The following is a 23,455-nucleotide window of genomic DNA, read 5'->3' on the forward strand; positions in this document are numbered from 1 at the left end:
GAAATGACCCGCCACTCTGAAGTTGCAAGTGTGATGTTTCAGCCACAGAGGGCGGTGGGGGTCTGAGGGGCCTTTCATTAACCCTGTAAAGGGTCATTTTAGCACATAGTGACTCAAGAAAATTATTTTAAAATGTGAAAAAGTTGCATGATATGCCTTTAAACAACAGTACGTATGCACCTCACAGCTTCTGTTTTTTCCTGATGAACAAAACGTGGAAACTGACCACAGATAGTTGGAAGATGACAAAGCACAGGATCCATTTTCGTTCCCTAAGAGAAGACAAAGGTGAAGATTCATCAACCTATGAGTCCAAAGTTCATCTGACACAGCTTGTAAAGTGAGACCGTCAGCCAGTCTATCCGTTTTCTCATCATTTGATCTTTCCTCAAGAAAAGAAACATTTCACTCCTAGACAGTTTCACTAAATCTCATCAAATCCCTTCTGGCCCTAAATCATCCAGACAGAGTTTCAGGATCAGTATCTTCATCAGAAACCTGCCAAATCCAGTCCCATGTATGTCTACTGCCCTCTGGTGGACGAACTCCAGGTTGCAAGGGCCTATTTGTAATTGCTAATTGTATATACAACTAAAATCAATTGATTATTAACATTAGACAACACAATCACCTGTTTAAAAAACTACATCTATAATTGTTATTACTTCATATTTCAGACCTAAAATATTTTTCCCATAGTTGTTAGCTTGATGAAAAACTCTAACCGTCTAACTCTAGTCCGTCTCTCTAACACCTACGCAGTCTCTGACGTGGGATTTTCCTGGTTTTGATGGTTATTTCTCCTCTTTATCAACTCATGGGAGCAGCCTGTAGTAGCTTCCTGCATCAGCGTCTCTCTCCTTCTGCTGCACATTCCCTGCTCAACACTGAGAGGGCGGAGCTTACTCTTTGACCAATAGAATTGGTCTATTCTATTAAAACGCGTTCTACTTTCATTTTCTTTTATTTACTTAACTATCTATTAAGTTATTTATTAATTCTCTTTTATTTATCTTAATTTATTCTTTATTTTATTTGAGGATAGATCACGTTAGTAACCCAATCGCTCAGTACAATACTGATGTTAAATTTTTTGGGTTACATATTATATTTCTTGTTTTTAACGCATTTTGTAATTTATGAGTTAACTTAGTTAATATTACATTTTTGAGTTAAACTAAATTGTTCAGTTCAGTTTAAGTGGCAGTGACATCACATCCTGTTCCTCTTTGTTTTGAAAGTTTTATTGATGCGAATGGACCAATATTGTGTCAATTATGGACATTAATATTAAATGTTTTCCAACACTGTTTATTCTTTATTTTGTAATTTCTATATTTTTATCAAAATGGAAGCAAGTAAGCTAATAAAGACCACATTAAACATCAGTAACAGGAACACTCGTGTCTCTTGTGTTGGTGACAAAGTCAGCATAGTATAACACTCCACTGCCCTGGAGAAGACAGGGAGACAGTCTGGAGCAAAGTAACTAGCAAAAGGTGCTACAGGCATGCTAAGCATTGCAGGCTGGTGAATTATTTTTTTGGGTGGGGCTCATTTTTGCAAGTCAGTTTTTCAGAAGCACAAACCACATACCACCACTAGGGTATGGCAAATTAACATTCTCATGCGTCACACAAATTAAACCCAACGGACCCGGTGCCAGGTCTATAAGCACTTCCTGCCAAAAAGTTGCTCCCAAAACATGCTCAACATTCACCAATATATGCAAATTGCACATGCACCTAACAAGAAGAGGCTCGTCTGAACGAAAGAATCCACATTTTCTACCTCAACACCACCCAGTGACAATAAGCCGCTAAATGAAAAGCAACACAAAGCTAATTTCATGAAGTCAGTTACGTAAAATCAGCATTGCCTTAGCTGGTTTTTGGTCATATTAATCTGTGTTATAGTAACAAATCCGCTTGGTTCATGTAATCCAATGTCCCAATGTCACACTGAGCCAATTCTTGATTGTTTTGGGCTTTTTGTACCTGCTGGAAAGTGTTTACAAGTCTCTAGCACCACATTCCATCATTTTCCAGTTCCATAATATAAAAAAAAAAACACAAAACTCTACGAGGAGTGCCCAGCTGCTCTCCAACAAACAAAGAACAGTGAGCTAAAGAAAAAGAAAGGGATGGTGAACTGTGGAGAGCTTCCAGTTCCAGGTGAAAATCCTGAGCTGAGACTCGTCTTCTGCAAATGTTTCGGTCGCAAACCTCTGCGTTCAAAGGCTTTCCTATTCTTTGTATTAGAGGAGGATCCAGCATGCATGTGCCAGTTATAGCATAGGCCTATAAAGATTGCTTTAATAAATCCACCCGCATCAGACAACAAGCATCCATACAAAGACAAATCAAGAAGTACGCTGAGTGCTAAAACTCTTAATAGAAGCTCCAATGAAAAGGCGTTTGCTACGTGTCTCTTCTGTAAGAAACCTGGTCACACACACTAAATGTCATGGTCTGCGTCTTCCCTCATGTGTCTCCTCGTGTTCTCCATCCGTCTCTAGGTTCTCCCTTTGTGTCTCCTAGCGCCCTCATGTGTCCTTGTCTACGTCTCCCTCATGTGTCTCCTTGTGTTCCTCATGTGTCCCCAGATCTGCAGCCCCTCTAGGTACCCCTCCCCCCCTGCTCTCGTGGTCCCCCTTAGTTACGCCCCTGTAGTTTTTCTTTCTGTAGTGTTTTCCTTTAGTTTCAGCGGTTCATCTATTAGTCTCTTTTAGTGTGTTTCTTTCCCCCCCACTGGTTCTTTAGTTCTCCTTCCTCAGATTATTAGTTAGTTATTTTGCTCTTCTTGTTTTTAGGTTTTGTCTTTAATCTTAAGTCATGTTATTTTTCTTCCTCTTCAACTCTCTGCCCTCTCCCTGGTTAGTAATTGAGTTCACCTGATGTCTCTCCCCATACACCTGCAGCTCATCTCCCTCTCTTCCTCCCCAGTGTATAAAACCCTGTCTGTGTTACAGCGTTGTGTCGGTCCATTGTTCGTGTCAGTCTCATCTCCTTTGCTCTCTAGCTTCTAGTGTTTTTGGATCTCTGGTTCAGTCATTTGGATTTTTGGTTTTTGGCTCACTGCCTTTTGGATTATCCCTAAATAAAGGATTTTATTTTCATCATCTACCTCCTGCCTCGTTCATCTGGTTCTCTGAATCTTGGGTCCTAAACTTCCTCCTGCCCAACTCGTGACACTAAAAGCTAATGGAAAAGCCAGCTGAAGAAGAGCAAAGTCTGTAAAGGCTGAAAACCTGTGCTTTGGCTGCCGCAAGTACGGTTAAAACTCCAAAAACTGAGTCCAGAAGTGTGTGTGACAAATGACAGAAACCTCACCCAAGTTGTCTGCATCACAACAGAGAAAAGGGAGATAAAGAGAAAAGAGCAAAGAATAATCAACAACGAGGACCAATCAGGAGACAGATGAGGTGTCTGAAGCACAAGAGAAAGAATCTCAGCCCGTTACATCCAACAGAGACGTACGACAAAGATCAAAGGGTTCTATTCCAGCGCCGACAACACAGCAGAACAACAACATGGATACCCAGTGGGAAATGTTTGTATTTGTTTTTTTAATTAGCATGATTAGATTATTTTAATTGTTTGGCATGCTTTGTTGTTTTCTGTGTTTGTGTACCATTTCGTGTACAAAGAAACTGATTTACATTCCTAGTTTCATAACCTGAGTGTGAACAGTTCACATGAGGTCATAGGGAGCTGACCTCTCATTTGCTTTTGTTGCCATTCATAATAAATCCTAGAATAAGTCGTGCATCAGTTTTTCATTTGTGCAAAAACGAAACGTGACTTTCAAAAAGGAAAAACCGTTTTCTAGTTTATGGATAACTCCTACCCAGATTCAGGATGTCACTGTCTCTGTACAAAACGTCCTGAACTGTGGGATAAGAAAAGCAGCAGCTCTGGATCGCATGACCAGGTGATGTGTGTGTTTTTACACAAACAAAGAGAAGATAAACAAGCTCAGTGTACAGAAATAACCAAAACACACACACAGTGTGGGGCAGAGGGTCAGCTTCGGCCAAAACAATAATATAAAGTCTGCTTTGCTCACTCTGATTTTAGGATCTGATGTTAATGGCGTCATACACCATGCTCATCAACATTATAAACTCACACCACATGCTAAATTAGCTCAGTCATCATGCCTACCTGTGTTTTTTCCATTAGGTGGAGAAGTCTTAAATGCCAGAAGCTTGTGGATTTTAGACTAGAATTAAACACACTGCAATCATCACATCACAAGAAGCTCTTCTAAATAAGGTCATGGACGACGAATGCATCCCAGACCATGATCTTCATCCATGTTGTTGCTCTCTGGGTCACAACATGCGGAACACTCCCACCAGATGCCTTCCTGCCACAGTGCTGATTTGTTTTGTTCCGACACTTACGTCGTTGAGTCGTCATTGATCCAGCAGACATGGAGTAATGAGACCGTTTTGAAAATGTGAGTAGAAAGTTCAGATATTTCTGCTCAAACACGGGGCGTTAAAGTAAAACGTAGTCAGAAAAATTAATACTCAATTAAAGCACAGATATCCGAAAAAGCTACGTCAGTAATGGAGTAGCCTATTTCTACTTTATTACTTCCCACCTCTGCAACAGACTTTCCACATTCAGGTGTGACACGCCCTCCAGGTGAAGCGCAGAGACTCGTGGAGTGAGAGGGATGACACGAAGATGCAGCTGGCCCAGACACAGGACACGGAAACCACAGAGACAGCAACATCGTGAGACACAGTCCCTAGTGGTAGACAGACTAGCCAGTGCAAATGTTCAGGCCAGAGATTCTCCTTTGTCTCCATTTTTTCTCAAGAGGAAATCAGGATTGATGCCAGAGACACACCAACTGACCCTAACCCTAGATACAACTGTGGTGTTTCTGCACACGTACGGGTGTCTCTGTTCCACCCTTGGAGAAAGTGTGCAAGTGAGGCTTCGAGTGCGTGGTACACAAGTGTGCAAATATTTACCGACTTGGTACAGGGAGCATTGCTGTTTGCTTTGATACTTTAAAAAAAACAACCTTTATTAACATCTTTCAAACAACCAAACTACTACTTGAAATAAATTCACATTTCTTGCATCAATTCGGAGCATGAACTAATCATCCTAAAATGAACAACTTTCATTAGAAAATACGAATTTTCAGAAAAGGCACTTGAGCCTTTTCTCCTGCAGCAATGGATTGTGGGTAATACCCTTGCACTTGAGAATCAGAACACCCTGTGCACTCTTCTGCTTCCGGCTCTTGGAGAGTACAGATGTTTTTTTCTCCTCTCCCTCCCTCCTCATCCCAAGGCTCTTTGCCTTGTCTTTATGTGCACGGCGCTTTCTGCATTTTTTCTGGACAGTGGAAATGATTAAAAATGGATTTGGTCAGTTGGTCTCTCAACGCGATTGACAAAATGTTTTCAACGATGAGAACGGGAGAAGGGGCTCCCGGATGCCCCTCTGGGACAGAGCCAGCTGGGTATATCATGGACTCCTGGAAAAAGTGGAACCTGATCTGCCTCTCTCAACTGTCTGTAGAGGATTCTGAAGATGTTTGAATATTCGTTGTTTTGGTGTCGGGATTCCTGCTGTTTGGCCTGAGCGGTTACCTGGCTTACCAGAAAAGTAACGAGCTTTCGAGTAATATTGGCTCGGTCTCAGAGCTCAGGGATGGAATGCATTGTGCTGTGAATGCTCAAACTCATATAATTGTCGAGATGAGTCGTAAGCTTGGAACTTTGGCTGAGATTCAGGCTCTGGTACAGAAGGTGGATTCAATCAAGGAGCGAGTTGACGGATCAGCACGGATTGGGATGGATTAATTACACCATTATTGGATCCAGAGGGGTCTAAGACCAACAGAACACAAAGGCAGAGAGGAAATTATCTCTGTTTATCCCCAAAACAATTATAATCTGAATCTGGTGCCCTTGGGGCCTGTGGGGCTGAAGTGAAAACTCCCCCCTCAGAAGAAATGTGGAATGCTGCTGTCGCTATGGAAACTCTTTCTCCCTATCCCAGCCTGGGCGGAACTGTGACCGGTGAAGGCCGTGGAACCTTTATCTAGGAGACAATGTGCCCTCTAACCCATTATCTCCATCCCCTGTCCAAACGGAGGTGATGAGCGCTGCTCCATGCGGCTGCACGCACTGAAGTGAGGAGAGTCCCAACCCTACCTCCCCACCTAGTGGACACGTATGTTGTGTAACGTCTGAAGTCTGTGTGCATATCTGCCTGAGGTGTTTTTTTTTTTTTTGCGTAGCAAAGCTACCCTCTCTGTTGAGGGTAACTCTGAAGTGCCTTTTTTTCCCTCCCCCCTGACTGTCATGTGCCGGGGTGAGTACTCCTCTCATTTTCCCCATCTTTGAGCTGTTGTGTTTCAGGAGAGGGAGGCTCCAGCTGCAGCACATTGGCAATCAGCGGGTCCAGCTATTTAAGGAGGAGGAGAACACATCACTTTGCTGGATGATTAACTACAACTCGGTAGTTTCCAGCTCTTTGTGACTCTTGGACATCACTCTAGTGATTCTAGGTATTTTTAGACCGTTTTTGGAATTTTTACCTAATTTACCTGTCTCCCAGGTTTTGGATTGTTTTGGATTCCCTCTGAGACTCCTCTGGATAACCTTTGGACTTCTGTGACTCCTTTGAATAACACTTCTGGTTTCCCGTGACTCCACTGGAGAACATCTTGGATTTCCGAGCCTTCCCTGGATTACTCACCTGTGCCCATAGGACCTCCGGACGCAGCTCCCACCGTTCTCCTCCCCTCCCGATCAGCTCGCTCTCCTGCTCTCCTCTCGCTCCCTCTCCTGGACACTCCCCTCGTAGATTAACCCCAGCACCCAACCTACCCTCCCTCGCTCCTAACCTACCAGCTCCCAGTAAGTCTAAAGCTCTGCACCCACCTAGTTTCAGACTTACCTCCCTGGACTCACCTGTTTTCTGCTCTCCCCTCCTCAGACGCTGCTCTCCCGTTTTCTACCTCCCCTGGTCTTTTCCAGTGCGCCCTGAGTTCCCGTTTTATTAATAAAACATTATTTTAAACTGAGATCCGTGTGAGAGTGTGATTCTGCATGTCTTGGGTAAAACTCGTTCCCCAGACCATGTCACTGACTCTATCCTCATATAAACCCTCTTGATCTGTTACAGTAGCATGACTCGGGTTGCTAATGACCAGTCACCAATTCTTGTCATGTGTCTATGTATGTATGTATGTCTGATCTCAGAATTGTGTGTACTGAAGCTCTATTTTCCCTCTGGGATTAATAAAGTCTTTTTGAATTGAATTGAATTGTACCCCTGACCGGGATCGCACAGTTGTAGGGCACAAGGGTGGAAGAGCGAGTAATGGGACTGGGCCTTCATGGGCGTCACGAAGCAGGAAAAACGTAGGAGGATTCTGACAGGGGCCCAAATAATTATTTTACTTTAAAATACATTAAATAAACAAAATGTACTCACAATAAAATAGTGCGTGCTTTTCTTTCTTCATAAATGTAGCCTATAACAATGGCCTTTATTTATTTTGGGGTTTGTTTGGGATAATTCATTTGAACTCTGCACCGCTTCACATGAAATGGTTCAGCCCTGCCTGGCTGAGTCCTGCTAGTGCACTGTGAGGCAGCACAGCGTGAAGCCTACTTTATAATTCTCCGTCAGCTCCGGTTCAGACCCGTCCACATGGAACGACGGAGATGTTTTTCCTCCACATTTCTCCGTCACCTGGGGGGCGTTGCACAGGAACACAGAGGGTGTAGCGCTTTTCAGTGGGTCTCATCATGCCACCGTTGTAGTCCCAGCTGTTCCACACCTAAACCCATGTTTCCCATCACTTCCATCCACAAATAACAAGTTTGCTGCGTGTCTTTGTACAATCGCTTTATGCTTCAAGGGGAGAACGGCGGTTCTCTTGGCATATTTAAAGGGTTTACTTACCAATCAGAAGCTTGTGGTCTCCGTTGTCCTCCTCCGGTCAGCAGCAGAGCCTGTGTGTCGACGCTGAATGCCGTTACGTGTCTCCATACCCACGCAGATGTAGATGTAGGAATTAGGCTTGAACTAAAGGAGGTAACAATGTCTGGAAAGACAGAGCGTGGGTCTGAAGAGGAGAGAAAGAGAAAGAAGAGAGCGTGAGAAGAATAACCCTCCACCACACTTGGTCCATCATCTCCACCCACACAACATGACAGAATCCCAACAAACAAGAACCAGACACACCTGTTTAGTTCCACTAAACCGATCTAATCTAAACATGTGCAGGTTTAGTTCCAGTTCAACAACCAAACTTTTCCTGGAGCAACGTTTTACCGTTGGACTTACTTTAGGTTCAATCTGAAAAACGAGAGCCCTTATTTGTAACGACTGACAAAACTAAACCAGTAAGAGTTATTATTGTGAATATTACAGTCACTGAGATCTGCGGCTGTTTGGTTGTTATCAACTAAAAACACAAACAGGAATCAGCTGAGTGATGCGTCGCTCTAACAACAGCTCGCTGACTGGGATCAGTTACACACCTACTGTATGATGGATTTCTGTAAACGTTTTAAAGCCGTCAGGTTTCTGCTCTGGTTTTCTGTCAGCTCAGAAACATCTGGAACAGAAAACGTCTGGTAGGAAGAATTGAACACATTTGGTGATGAAAAACATCAGCTGTGAGGTTCGCGATGGAAATAAAACGTCCGTCACACCTGTGTGATGTCTGACTACAAACACAGGAGCAGGTTCCTGGAGACGAAGCTGTTTTTGTCCTTCGGCCACGTGGCTGCAGATAAAAGAATTACAGCTGATGGGTTCAGTCAGGAGGACCCTGTCGTCTCTGGTGATCAGGACTAAAGACGTCTGTGAGAAACTGTAACATCTCAGGTGAGTCTGATTTATTTTATTGTCTTTAACTTTTGTTTGTCCTTCCTTTGCAGATTTAATCGTGTTTCTCTTCTTTAGTTTCATTGTTGCTGTTTAGACAAAAGCTTCAGTGAAGCAGAAGAGACGTTTCATTATATAACAGATGTTACCCAATGGTTTGGACGCAGTTACTGCCTGTTTTAGCAGGATGAACAGATTGTGGTGAAACAGTGACTTTATGTGTTCATAACAGTCAGATTGGTGAACATTGATTCACTGATTCACTTCGACATCACCAGAGAAGCCTGGACAGGAACAGGTTGAGGTGTTGCCCCCGATCCAATAAACTCCAGCTGTTCTGATCTTAGATAGAGTCGGGATCAGGATGGGCAGTGTTGGGAATGTTCGTTTTATAAATGAACTAGTTCAAAGTTCAGTTCAGACATTTTTAAAGGAACTAGTTCAGCTCATTGTTTATAATTAAAAAGGAAAGTTATGGAACTTGAGTTGGCTGTGCAGTGGCACAGTGGTTAGAGCTGATGCCTTGTAGCAAGAAGGTCCTGGGTTCGCTTCCCGGCCTGGGATCTTTCTGCATGGAGTTTGCATGTAATGCATGCGTGGGTTCTCTCCGGCTTCCTCCCACAGTCCAAAAACATGACTGTTAGGTTGATTGGTCTGTCTAAATTGTCCTTGATTGTTAGTCCTGTGTGTCTCTGTGTTGCCCTGCGATGGACTGGCTCTCTGTCCAGGGTGTACCCCGCCTGTTTGCCCATTGACCGCTGGAGATAGGCACCAGCCCCCCCACCCCCTCACCCCAATGCGACCCTGCGTGGACAAAGCAGGTTCAGAAAATGGATGGATGAACTTGAGTCATAAAGTGCAACAATTAGCACAATAATATTACAGTTTTCCCAGCAACACATCGTTATTTCAAACTGGAATGAACCAGAATAAACTAAGAAAATGTATCGAGTGTGACCTTTGACCTGCTGAGCTGATAACTCCTCACCTGTGTCTCCTCCCACAGGGAGAAGATGATCTGCAGGATCCTGCTGCTCATCATCCTCAACTCCTGTCTCTGTGGTCAGTTTCCATCTTCAGTCTCTGAAGTATGAAGAAGTTTAGCCTGATTGAGTTTTTTCTTAGATTGTGGTTGTTGGGGGTTATAGGTCAACAAATAATTTGTAAGCTTTTACTTACTTTTTGGATTCATCAATAAATTCGTAAATATGGAAATATTTACCAATTTATTAATTAATTAGGATATCCGGAGATATCCACGGGGCACCACCCCTTCTAACAGGGGAAATGAATCCAAACCTCTTATCAATTCTGTCTGAAGTTCGTAAAAATCCTTTTAGGAGCAGCAATTAATTATTTCATCCAACACCAACAAATTCACTTTGAGACAAAACTTAACTGAATAACATTTATTAACTAATATGATCACTTCAGCTCCTTCTGAAGCGTTTAGCCAATCAATATCAACCAACTTATTTTACCAACAAACAATTAAAATAATGAATAATAATAATGTGACAATCTGATATGGGGTAATCAAAATGGTGTTCAAGTGGCTAGGATCTCCGAATGGAGTGGCTTTGTGTGTGTGTGTGTGTGTGTGTGTGTGTGTGTGTGTGTGTGTGTGTGTGTGTGTGTGTGTGTGTGTGTGTGTGTGTGTGTGTGTGTGTAAGCTGAGATGATGTCCAAGATGGCTGATGGCTGGAGCAAATCAGACCAGATCCGATGGCGTTTTTGGTAGGAGAAGGAAAGCCGTCTGGTAATTTGAAGCAAATCGTGCGGTGTGACTGCTTATTTCGAACTATATTAAGAGGAGCGGAAGAAAGAGAAATAGAAAAAAAAAACAAAAGCTTGCGTGAGCGAACCCCCAAGGCTTCCCTTTTGTGTTCGCGCTGCAGGTCAGATGGTTTCTCCGTTGATTTGATGGTTTTCCGCTGTTTTCCAGCCAGGCCTCGTGCCTGAGTCCGGAGCCGTAGCAACAAGCGTCCTTCTCCGCCAGTTGAACTGGACAAAAGAACGATAAGTTTCGTTTTTCGCTGAGATTTATAGCTTTCAGCGTCCGGCGGGGAAACTGTGTGGCTCCCGCACATGCGCAGAACTTGTTTCCGGATATTCGGCGCCGCTTCCGGGAGCAGGGAATCCTGGGAAATGAAGTTGTAGCTGGCGCTGACTTTTAATATCTGCTTTTCAGAGCGCAGATGACACAGTCTTTTGGAGAAAATACTGAGTAGCAATTTCTCATGAGGGCAGACCCTCAACATGGTTCTTCTCCTCTAGATGGAGTTTAAAGACTCCCATGTTCCAGTTGTCAGTGTGTCTGCTCCTCTTTTCCTCTCTGTCTCCTCAGCAGCAACATTTGTAGTCAATGTGACACAGAGCTCCTATCAGGCAGAGGAGAACCACAATGTCACTCTGGAATGGACCTTCACCACCACACCTGGTACATCCTGGACTCACCTGTTCATCCGCTGTGAGCTGACGACTGATCACAGAGCATCAGTCCTGTATCAGGTCCACGAAGGCGTTGAGGTGTCAGAGTCTCAGGATCAACAGTTTGCAGGACGAGTCCAGAGTGACAAAGACGTCCTCAGAGAAGGACGACTCAGACTTCATGTGTCCAGACTCAGACCTGAAGACTCTGGTCTCTACCTGTGTGAGGTGAAAACAGATTACGGCTCCAGCGTTCAAAACTGTCGACTCAGCGTCTCAGGTGAGAGGCACTCTTTAAACATCTCTTTGTGTTTATTTCACTCACCAGTCAGACTCTTTACTGCTCATCCTTCTCTGTTCCATCTGCTCCTCAGCAGCAGCAGATCAGCTCCACACTCGGAGACCTCTGACTCCAGAACCGGGGAACCACACGTGGATCTACCTCTTCATTGGACTGATACTGACACCGGCTGCAGTGTCGCTGGTGTTGAAACTTAAAAAGTCTTACTACAGGAAAAAGAAGGGCCAGCAGTCTTATAGAAACTCCAGACTAAATCAGAGAATAAGAACTTAATGTAAATAAAGCTTTTATATGATTTTTCACCTTTGATGTTTGTGAAATCCTTCATCTGACGTGCATTTTGTAAAAATGTAAATAATCTAAATTAAATTTTTATTGACAGAATCTGTTTTGCTCTCATGAGTAACCTAGGTGATGGACTGACTCGGTTGACAGGTTCTGGTTCCAGAGGAGATTGAAGCTCACAGCTCTGACAGCTACAGAACCTTCTGGTCCAAAGAGGGTTCTTCAGAGAGACGAGCTGCTGATCGAACCGCAGCTGATCTGAGTTCTCAGATGATGACTGAAACCGGCGTGAAGAAAAGAACATTTATTATTTAGCAGTAACACAAGGAAGAGCTTGACCACGATTTAAATAATCCCCAAAATACTAATCTTTAGTTTTTCACTAAAGAAAACGGGCGGAGGTAGGGGCGGCCATCAGAAGCTGACCTGCTGCTGTGACCTCCTGAGGCTCTGCCACGGCTGCTGATCATCACACAGGAACAGGAGGTTCATTTTAGAGAACCCTAGATGTGTTTAGGCTGTTTGTCAAACTAAACAAAGACCCCAGTCATCACAAAAGTGTGCACGACTTCCTGTTTTATAAGAGTTCACAAACAAAACGGCTCATTTATGGGTCAAAATATGTTTTTATTTACAGTTGAAATACAAAAACAACAAATACGATTTTTCTGAACCCTCTCCTGGGGTCCAGCTGTGAAAGCTGCTTCACTAGTGGAAGGACGAGCAGGACATCACAGTTGATTCAATGCATGAACATGGATGTGGAGTGGAAACAGCCTGGAGAGTTCTGCTAACACTCCGCACAGAAGCTGCATCCTATCTGGCTTTCATCTGGACTCTTTCACTTTTTCTTATTTGTGTAGAAAAAAAACAAAAATCATCAGCACCACCAGTCCCAGACCAGAGTAGACACCGATCATCCACACCTTCATCTCCTCACGCTTAGACTACTGTAGAGATATAAGACACCACCTTGTGTCAAATTTTTTGACAGGTCTATTGTTCTTTGACCTTTTTGACCTTTCCCCCAACCCACCGTTCGTCAAACTTGACAGGAGTATTGTCTGTAGTCCCTTTTGTGATGTGATCTTTAATGACCCTGTATGTCAAGAAATGAATGTTGTGTAATGACGCATGAAGTCTCCTTTTGTCTGAACTGTTTTAGTTAAGCCTGATAACTGTTTTTGTGTTACCCCCTCCTTTCATACGTGAGAGCCCACGGCCCTCCCTCCAGCCCTGCTTGGCTTTTTAAAAGCTCGAATCCATTTCAGCGGACAGACTGAGATCGTATCAGAATGGTGAAAGGCCGAAGAAATACCTCTAAGAAAATGGTGAAGCAAGAGTCTACAACCTCTACCTGAGAGGAAAAGGAGGTGAAGGAGGAGAGCCAAGAGGAGAAGGAAGAAGCGTCTACGGCCGATGCTTCAACCTCTAAACGAGAGAGCGTGGACACACCGTCGCCGCTGTCACAGACCTTGCTCTGTGGTAAATCCAAAGCGATCCATTAGCTGCCTGCAGGAGGTGGTGCTCCCCGCAAATCTACAATCAAATAATAATAATAATAATAAATGAATCTCTAACTTTTGATGTTTCTGTTTTAAAATCCTTCATCTACTGATATTTACTGTGTATAAAATGTATATATTGTACATAAAATGTGATAAAGTACATGACTAATGGAGTGACCCAGTCTACATGAGGTTCTGGTTCCGGAGGAGAAGCGACAGAACCATCTGGAACATGAGAGCAGCTGCAAGAAAACATGAATCCTGTAAAGTTAACATCAAACTCAGAGTTTTGTTGCCTGATTAGAAAAAAATCATCTGAGCAGCTTCAGATTTTATTCTCAGTTTATTTAGTGAAGTTGTTTTATAAATTCTTATTTTTATTATTCAGTTTAAAATGTGAAACAAACGGCTCTATCTTCTGGACAGCAGAGGAACTGCACACCAGCCCTGATGATTCAGCTCCATCTGAGTTTTAATATTTTACATAATATTTTGGTTTCTAGATGTTTTGTTAATTTAACATCGTTGATTTTTTTTTGTCTGAATGAACAGATTCTGTTGTTGCTGTTTAACCAAGAAAATCAATAAAGATTTAGAAAAATCTGATTTTATGAAGAACAAATTCTTATTTACAGCTGTGGCCTGGCACAAGGCAATGCCTTTAAATAAATACTTAGACATTATTTAACTGGTTCATTATGTAGCGTAAGAAAGCCTTTTATGTCACAGGTCGGCAGACATTGAAGTGTCCAGCAGAGGTCTTCTGCCCAGAATGCTGTGTGCCTTTCATACATAACAAATTCCTTGTCTAACATTCCTAGCCCTGCCATCCGGGGAAGCCGTCAAAAGAATCCCAACTTCCTTATTTTGTTGCCAGTCCCCACATGCCAAAGACAGTGGCAAGAAACGGGGTCAAAAGGTGGGCCACAGAGATAAGATTGGACCCACACTGAAACACTGAACTTGCTTATGCGAGTAAAATCAGCCAGAAGACAGGAGCCCAGCTGCACAACAAGCATCCAAGCTGGGAGCAAAATTGGGCAAAAGGTCAAGAAGTGTCTGACTCAACCAGTAGCGGTTTTAGGCACGGGCAGACAGGGCAGTTGCCCGGGGCGGCATTTTTTCATGACACAAAAGGGGCGCACAAGCGCGGAGTAAAAAAATAAATAAATAAAAAAAAAATCTGCGCCGCACCGAGGTTTTCTATTATCTGTCTGTGGCGCCGAGGGCACTTGTCAGAATGACCCTCATGCGCTCCGGAGGAAAAGTAATACTGAGGAGGCCGTTGTCCAGTGCAGACCCAAGTGTACTTTATTTACATTTAACAAAATTAAAATCTAGGCAGCACAAATCCATGCCTGCCGCTCCATCCAACACTCAACTCACAGAGCTGTATTTATAACAGGTGTGCCTAATTTGATTAATCCTAAAACTCAGACACAGGTAAATACAAAAATACAATCTTTCAATACTCTTAAATTATACTTAAATAATCATCTCTAAGATCTCATTAAATAATTACAATACAAAAATAGAAACATCCTTAATCAATCCTAAAAACATTCATTGAAACTAATCTGCATTCCTGGAGCAATTTCACAGGTCACCCCTCCCATTCCTCCTGAATGGAATGCTCCAGAACCTTCTTTAGGTACTCCAGCTCCCCGGGGACTCTTTTAGCTGGAACACTTGCAGAAGCACAAGGGAAACAGGTAAGTACAAACATTCAATCATTTATTTACCACTTTAAATCTTCTATATTCATACTAACTCTTCTTACAGGTCCAAACGCTTCTCCCTTTCAAATAAACATTAAAACAATCATTGAGTCTGGTTTCATTTATCCTTCAATCATAGAAAAACCTGTGTAATGGACTTGCTACATTACACTGTCATATGAGTGTCTGGATTGGAAACAGCAAGTTGGCGCCCCCTGCAGCTGCAGGCGCTCCTGCTGACTGAGGACGTTCACGTGCACCGTGTGTGTATGAAGAAGAGGAAGGGGGGTGGGGTGGGGGGTGGGGGGGGGTGCGGCGGGGGAATTCACCTCTGCTTCTTTCCCAAATAAAATGAGCGGGTAGGTGCTGAATCAACTGTATCAACATGGCTAAAGTCAATCACATCTTGATGTTCATCCATATTTCATTCATAGTATCATAAACACAGGCCTATCATTCTTTCAGGTGTTTCTGAATTATGTGAAATGGCCGAATAAAAAAAGGAAAAACAAAACAATTTTTTGGTCACCCCCCCACCCCCCACCCCCCCCCCCCCCCCCACCCCCGGTCAAGGTCAAATTGCTTAGTCCTGACTAAAGGAAACTTATTGAGTCAAGAGCCAAACAGAAGAGATGAACATAAAATCAATCAATCAATCAATCAAATTTTATTTCTAAAGCGCTTTTCAAACAAAGTGTGATTCAAAGTCTCTCGTCTCGTCTCGTCTTCCTCCGCTTATCCGGGTCCGGGTCGCGGGGGCAGCATCCCAACTAGGGAGCTCCAGGCCGTCCTCTCCCCGGCCTTGTCCACCAGCTCCTCCGGCAGGACCCCAAGGCGTTCCCGGACCAGATTGGAGATGTAACTTCTCCAACGTGTCCTGGGTCGACCCGGGGGCCTTCTGCCGGCAGGACATGCCCGAAACACCTCCCCAGGGAGGCGTCCAGGAGGCATCCTGACCAGATGCCCAAACCACCTCAACTGGCTCCTTTCGATCCGGAGGAGCAGCGGTTCTACTCCGAGTCCCTCCCGAATGTCCGAGCTCCTCACCCTATCTCTAAGGCTGAGCCCGGCCACCCTACGGAGGAAACTCATTTCGGCCGCTTGTATCCGCGATCTCGTTCTTTCGGTCATTACCCAAAGCTCATGACCATAGGTGAGGATTGGGACGTAGATCGACCGGTAAATCGAGAGCCTGGCTTTCTGGCTCAGCTCCCTCTTCCCCACGACAGATCGGCTCAGCGTCCGCATCACTGCAGACGCCGAACCAATCCGCCTGTCGATCTCCCGATCCCTCCTACCCTCACTCGTGAACAAGACCCCGAGATACTTAAACTCCTCCACTTGAGGTAGGACCTCTCCCCCGACCCGGAGGTGGCAAGCCACCCTTTTCCGGTCGAGAACCATGGTCTCAGATTTGGAGGTGCTGATCCTCATCCCAGCCGCTTCACATTCGGCCGCGAACCTACCCAGCAAGAGCTGAAGGTCAGAGCTGGATGAAGCTAGGAGGACCACATCATCCGCAAAAAGCAGAGACGAGATTCTCCTGCCACCAAACTCGACACACTCCACACCACGGCTGCGTCTAGAAATTCTGTCCATAAATGTGATGAACAGAACCGGTGACAAAGGGCAGCCCTGGCGGAGTCCAACCCTCACTGGGAACAGGTCCGACTTACTACCGGCTATGCGGACCAAACTCGCGCTCCTCTGGTAAAGGGACTGAATGGCCCTTAACAGAAAGCCACCCACCCCATACTCCTGGAGCGTCCCCCACAGGGTGCCCCTGGGGACACGGTCATAAGCCTTCTCCAAATCCACAAAGCACATGTGGATTGGTTGGGCAAACTCCCATGCCCCCTCCATCACCCTTGCAAGGGTATAGAGCTGGTCCACAGTTCCACGGCCAGGACGAAAACCACATTGCTCCTCCTCTATCTGAGATTCAACTATCGATCGGACCCTCCTCTCCAGTACCTTGGAGTAGACCTTTCCAGGGAGGCTGAGGAGTGTGATCCCCCTATAGTTGGAACACACCCTCAGGTCACCCTTCTTAAAGATGGGGACCACCACCCCGGTCTGCCACTCCCTAGGAACTGCCCCCGATGACCACGCAATGTTGTAGAGACGTGTCAACCATGACAGCCCTACAACATCCATAGCCTTGAGATACCCAGGACGAACCTCATCCGCCCCCGGGGCTCCGCCGCTGTGTAGTTGTTTGACTACCTCAGCAACTTCTGCCCCCGAGATCGGACAGTCCATCCCCCGGCCTCCCAGCTCTGGTTCCTCCTCGGAATGCGCATTGGTGGGATTGAGGAGCTCCTCAAAGTATTCCTTCCACCGTCCGACTATAGCCTCAGTTGACGTCAGCAGCTCCCCATCCCCACTGTAAACAGTGTGAGCGAGTTGCTGCCTTCCTCTCCTGAGGCGCCGGACAGTTTGCCAGAACCTCTTTGGAGCCGATCGATAGTCTTTCTCCATGGCCTCACCAAACTCCTCCCACGCCCGAGATTTTGCCTCGGCAACTGCCACTGCTGCACCCCGCTTGGCTATCCGGTACCTGTCTGCTGCCTCCGGAGACCCACAGACCAGCCACGCCCTGTAGGCCTCCTTCTTCAGCCTGACGGCTCCCCGAACCTCTGGTGTCCACCAGCGGGTACGGGGGTTGCCACCACGACTGGCACCGGCCACCTTACGACCACAGCTAGCAACAGCCGCCTCGACAATCGCAGAGTGGAACAAGGCCCACTCGGACTCAATGTCCCCCACTGCTCTCGGGACGTGGTCAAAGCTCTGCCGGAGGTGGGAGTTGAAGACCGTCTTGACAGGTTCTTCTGCCAGGCGTTCCCAGCAGACCCTCACTATGCGTTTGGGTCTGCCAGGTCTACGCGGCATGTTCCCTTGCCATCTGATCCAACTCACCACCAGGTGGTGATCAGTTGACAGCTCCGCCCCTCTCTTCACTCGGGTGTCCAAAACATACGGTCGCAGGTCAGATGATACGACTACAAAATCTATCATCGACCTGTGACCTAGGCTGCCCTGGTACCAAGTGTACCGGTGGGCATCCTTATGTTCGAACATGGTGTTCGTTATGGCCAAACTGCGGCTTGCACAGAAGTCCAATAACAAAACACCGCTCGAGTTCTGATCAGGTGGGCCGTTCCTCCCAATCACACCCCTCCAGGTCAAGCTGTCATTGCCCACGTGAGCATTGAAGTCCCCCAGCAGGACAATGGAGTCCCCTGATGGAGCACTATCTAGCACTCGTCCCAGGGATTCCAAAAAGGGTGGGTACTCTGAACTGATATTTGGCCCATACGCACAAACAACAGTCAGGACCCGTTCCCCGACCCGAAGGCGCAAGGAAGCTACCCTCTTGTCCCCCGGGGTAAACCCCAACACAAAGGCAGAGAGTCTCGGGGCTAACAAAAAGCCAACCCCAGCCCTCCGCCTCTCACCCGGAGCAACTCCAGCAAAGTAGAGTGTCCAACCCCTCTCCAGGTCTCGGGTTCCAGAGCCAATGCAATGTGTCGAGGTGAGTCCGACTATATCTAGCCGGTACCGCTCAACCTCTGCCACAAGCTCCGGCTCCTTCCCCGCCAGCGAGGTGACGTTCCATGTCCCAAAAACTAGTTTCCTTGTCCGGGGATTGGACCGCCAAGGCTCCCGCCTTGGTCTGCCACCCGATTCACATTGCACCGGACCCTTCATGTTCCTCCTGCGGGTGGTGGCGCTCGCTCACGGGCCCCAACCCCAGGCCTGGCTCCAGGGTGGGACCCCGGTAACCCTCCGGGCCGGGTACTCCGACTCTTCGTTTTCACCGCCATGAAAGATCCTTCGAACCGTTCTTTGTCTCACCCTTCACCTAAGACCAATTTGCCATGGGAGACCCTACCAGGGGCACTAGTGCCCCAGGCAACATAGCTCCTAGGATCATTAGGGCACTCAAACTCCTCCACCACGATAAGGTGACGGTTCAAGGAGGAGGTGATTCAAAGTGCTTTACAAAATGACCCCAGATTCCCATAACAGATTAAAAACATTAACAGACACATGCAAGCACACGCACACACACACACACACAAGTAAAAATTATATTAGGCTGAGTCCAGATGAGCCAATATACACCTATAGAGCGCCCAGGAAGCTACAGTCGACCACCGCTCTCGGGGCAGAGGGCCCCCGCAGAGGAAACACTGGATTAAAATGAGTAAAAATGTAATATAAGAGCTAATATAAATGACAAGGCTAAAACCACCAGGTGCCCGATTCAGGAAAAAAAAAGAAAAAAGAGGAGAAAGATAAAGGTATGTACGCTGTCATGATGCATGTTTTCAATTTTTTGAACCAGTTAACTGGGATTTTAACGGTTAAATTCGGTCAACTAATTGCTAACAGAGCTAATAGGGCTGAAATATTTGAAACGAATATTCAAATGGTTCGAAAAAATTCCTTGAATCGTTTTTTACTGATTCAAACTAGAATTTGTTAAATGCTCGCTGCAGCCTGTGGCCTGCCTGAACAACAAACACATGTTGATCATGTTCACATAATAATAAATAAAACAACTCTACAAGCAGAAAAAAACTCCCCAGTCACCACTAACTATCCTGTTTATTTATGGCCGATGGCTGCACTGATTATTTTTTACATGATTTGTTCTGTAAAAGTTGGCATTTTTGTTAGTCTACAGTTTTTTTATGTCAGTTTAAATTACAATTTCAGAGGCAATTCTAAAATATTATGGGTCATGATAAAGATCTGTATGCAAGAAACAAAAATTATCCATACATTCATATTTAAATCTGGAGTCCTGTAGTCTGTTTAATTACATTGTTACTGTAAACTTATTCTTTCAATTGTATTTTTCCCATTGAAAGGCATTTAATGATATGAATCAACCCCCAATCTCCTCTGCTGGAGCCTGAGGCGGGGTGCTGCACCCTGGATCTGACCCAGGTTTCAGCTCCCCTGCCCCGCAGGGAGGGTTTGAAACACCGCCATCACCTGCTGGAGCCTGTGGCGGGCCGCTGCGGCCCGGATTCGACCCAGGAATGAGCTCCCCTGGCCTTCTGGGAATTAAAAACACACCGCTGGGGCTGACAGGGGGATGCTGCGCCCTGGACCCGAGTCCGACCCAGGTTTAAGCTCTCCCCGCCCGCTGGGAAGGTTAAAGATCCAGCCATTCTCTGCTGGAGCCTGTGACGGGGTGCTGCGGTCTGGATCTGACCCAGATTTAAGCTCCCCTGACCCGCTGGAAGGGTTTGAAACACCCCCATAACCTGCTGGAGCCTGTGGTGGGCTGCTAGGGATAAAACACTGATACCACCAACAAATAATCAGTTGCCGGACAATAGGCACAACATACATATGCTTATATAAGTTAGCAGGTGTGTAGCAAGTACGTTAGCAAGTGTTTATTTTAAAAGCAATAAAATTAAATATCTGAAAAATAATTAGTGGTAATCATTTTATTAACCCCTTAAGCCCACTAGGCCCCATTTTTGGGAGCACGCCTCCTACAGCAACATTTCAACAACAGGCACTAACAGTGGGTCTAATGCGAGTGAGTATATTTATGATTTTTATTGCTTCTTTACAATGAAAAGCAGCTGATGTGTACTTTTTAGGCATATTTATATGTGCATATATGTATTTCATATATTCTGTTAACAGGAATAATTGCTGGCCCTTTGACACAAAATGTAATGATTTTGAAATTACTAAAATATTTTGAATTAAGTATACAATTCACAAGACTAGTAAACTGATATTGACCATACACTAATCTTTAAAAAATATACTGTAAACACAAAAGTAGAAAAGTTTTGCTTTAGAAAAAAAGTTCAGACAAATGAAACAACCAGCAACAGCTTTTATTGGCCTTACAAATACCCTGTAAATAAAAACATTTGTGGATGCAACTACATCATGAAGTTAGCTTAACATGATAGATTATTATTCTTAGCAGGAAATAATAACTGGTAATATTATGAATGACATGATATTGCCCACCCCTAGATGGAATTTAAATCATTTACATTCATTATAATTAAAAGTTCATGTAAATCTTTACGACCGACAGACAGACAGACAGATTGTCATGATTCCAGGAAGCTTCCTGACCCACATGAAAGAATCACCACAGGCAGGAGGTAAGAAATACAAATATGGTTTTATTAAATGAAAAAATAAATAAACAGGACGCAGCTCCAAACGGGTGCTGGGAAAACCAACGGGAACTAAGGGCGCAACTTCAACGAAGCAGGAACCGGGCCGGGGTCTAAAAATAAAAAAAAAAACACACGGAGATCAAACCAGGAACGAGAGAACCAGATATAAATAGAGGAAAGGGAGATCTTACAGAGCCTGAACAGAGGATGGATGTGAGGAGAGGGTTGGTCAGGTCTGGTCGATGGAGGAGTGGGATGAGGCAGGAGGGATGGGATGTGGCTGACGGGTATCCAGGGCAGGTGGACAGCGGAGAGCAGATGACCAGGGGAGATGAGTGACGATGTTGACATACACTGTCCAGGGAGCAGAAAACTCAGGCTGAGATCCCGTGGTTGATCTGGAGGCAGGACAGACAATTAAAAACAGGATAAGCAGGGCAAGATTGCAAAATATTACAAAGTTCAGGATGAGGCTGGAAGCTACCCAGGTGAGAGTATCAACCGGCGCTGGAGTGTGGACATGCCACTCAAATACCCTGGCCTTGCTGATGGGAAATCAGCAGCAGCTGAGGCTCTCCGACACGCCCACCTGCAAAGAGACTCAGAGGGAAAAAAACTGCAGAATCGATCTATCTATCTATCTATCTATCGATGTGTTTCATAAACACATGAGACCCCATATTGCTGCTCCACACATACCCTTCAGAATGAGACTTCCGTACAGATCCAGAATGCCAGGTCCTCAGACTCTCCTTTGGTACTGGAGCCGATGAAACAGCGTCAGCAGTACGACAAACTAGTCTTTGGATTGTCTCCAGGTAAAAAGCGACAGGTGGTTCACAGCGTCAAAAGGGACCCTCCTTGGGTCAGTGAGTTCAGCTTTTATTCTGAAAAGAACCATTGCTTGGTTGGTAAAATGCAACAGATTTTATCCAGCTTGTTGGTTCTTTGCTTAAAAAGGAAGTCCGGATGGCCGATCCGATACTTAGTTTAGCATGCGGTGAACTCCAGTGAGATCTTGAGAACTGAACTTAAGATGGCGTGGGAACTGGTTTTATTAATCTGGATGTTTTGAATTCTGGTCAAATCAAAGTCGGCAGATTTATAAACACCACAGAGACTGTGCCACGCTTCAGAAAGGAAGGTTCTGATTGGATCAGTAACAGCAATGTGTCATGCGTTTACATTACGTTTATCAGCATGTCTAGTGAGCTAGATTAAAGTCATTTACTTATAAAAGCATATTAATCATAACATTGTTATTTCACAGATTGGTCAGCATTATATTATTGACTAACACTTGTTTGATTAGTTTTATTAAAAATAAAGTTCTTTGATTTATTAAGAGTCCTTTATTCTTCTCTTGCTGGAAAGACAACAGTTTTAGAAGCGAATGCATGACCTTGAGGCAGTCTCATGCACTTAGTACTGTGTCAGAGGCATCTGTGGAGAGAGGGTAAATAACCTTGGAGGAATAGCTCCTTCATCACGTTACAACTGACATGAACTCATTAACTGCCACTGAAGAGGAAAGTCGTCATTTTAAATCCAACCGTTCACTGCCGTTGACGACTAAATTAGTCAATTGTATATTTTACTCTGTGGGCGTCAGATTCATCATAGGGCAGTGTTCTGTGACTCTTAAAAAAAAACTGTAAAAACACTGAAAAAAGCTGGCAGTGCAGAGCTTTTCTGATCGGGAAACGGCTGGCCTTGAATGAGTTAAGAACATGAAAACAACAGAAACACTCATAATTAAATGGCTGCTTTATTCTCTGTGTGAACTCTTGAATGTCTGCTTTAACGTCCCTTTTGACTAAATTTTTGTCCACAGCACTCACATGCCTGTGTGTCCTGTGTGGACTCTCATGTGTTTGTTTAATGTTGCCTTTTCAACAAACTTTTTTCCACAGAGCTCACAAGCAAAAGGCTTCTGTCCTGTGTGGACTCTCATGTGACTGTTTAAAGTTGCCTTTTGGCTAAATCTTTTTACACAGAGCTCACACGCAAAGGGTTTCTGTCCTGTGTGGACTCTCATGTGTGTGTTTAACGTGTTCTTTTGACTAAATCTTTGTCCACAGAGCTCACAAGCAAAAGGCTTCTCTCCTGTGTGAACTCTCATGTGTCTATTTAAATTATTCTTTTGACTAAATCTTTG

At 44.9% G+C, this 23,455-nt stretch overlaps 2 protein-coding genes across 7 annotated transcripts in view; one reads left to right on the forward strand and one right to left on the reverse strand.

Annotated features, from left to right (window-relative positions):
• The first annotated feature begins 8,792 nt into the window (after positions 1–8,792).
• On the forward strand, positions 8,793–14,262 carry LOC107376792 (programmed cell death 1 ligand 1). Of its 3 annotated transcripts, XM_015946062.3 has the most exons (4): positions 8,793–8,879; positions 9,886–9,941; positions 11,227–11,589; positions 11,684–14,262. In XM_015946062.3, exons 2-4 carry the CDS (start codon positions 9,893–9,895, stop codon positions 11,881–11,883), a joined length of 612 nt encoding a protein of 203 aa, XP_015801548.2. In that variant the 5' UTR covers positions 8,793–8,879; positions 9,886–9,892; the 3' UTR covers positions 11,884–14,262. The 3 variants fall into 3 exon arrangements, with proteins under 3 accessions (XP_015801548.2, XP_070404257.1, XP_070404258.1); XM_070548156.1 differs by having other exon boundaries at positions 8,836–8,879; positions 9,886–11,589; XM_070548157.1 differs by having other exon boundaries at positions 8,836–8,879; positions 9,886–11,589; positions 11,687–14,262.
• Positions 14,263–20,979: 6,717 nt separating this feature from the next.
• LOC107376810 (gastrula zinc finger protein XlCGF57.1) overlaps positions 20,980–23,455 on the reverse strand; it is a 25,291-nt gene continuing 22,815 nt past the window's right edge. For 2 of the 4 annotated variants that reach the window (XM_070548140.1, XM_070548141.1), the window contains exons 2-4: positions 21,782–23,455; positions 21,489–21,695; positions 20,980–21,407 (exon numbers count right to left, since the gene is read on the reverse strand). The exon at positions 21,782–23,455 is cut by the window's right edge and continues 1,187 nt beyond it. In XM_070548140.1, the coding sequence (XP_070404241.1) occupies positions 23,135–23,455 (321 nt within the window). In that variant the 3' untranslated portion in view covers positions 20,980–21,407; positions 21,489–21,695; positions 21,782–23,134. The remainder of the gene's footprint in view (positions 21,408–21,488; positions 21,696–21,781) is intronic. The other 2 variants (XM_070548143.1, XM_070548142.1) reach the window with 2 other exon arrangements.

Source organism: Nothobranchius furzeri, chromosome 2, assembly GCF_043380555.1.
Source record: "Nothobranchius furzeri strain GRZ-AD chromosome 2, NfurGRZ-RIMD1, whole genome shotgun sequence".
Taxonomy (NCBI): Eukaryota; Metazoa; Chordata; class Actinopteri; order Cyprinodontiformes; family Nothobranchiidae; genus Nothobranchius; species Nothobranchius furzeri.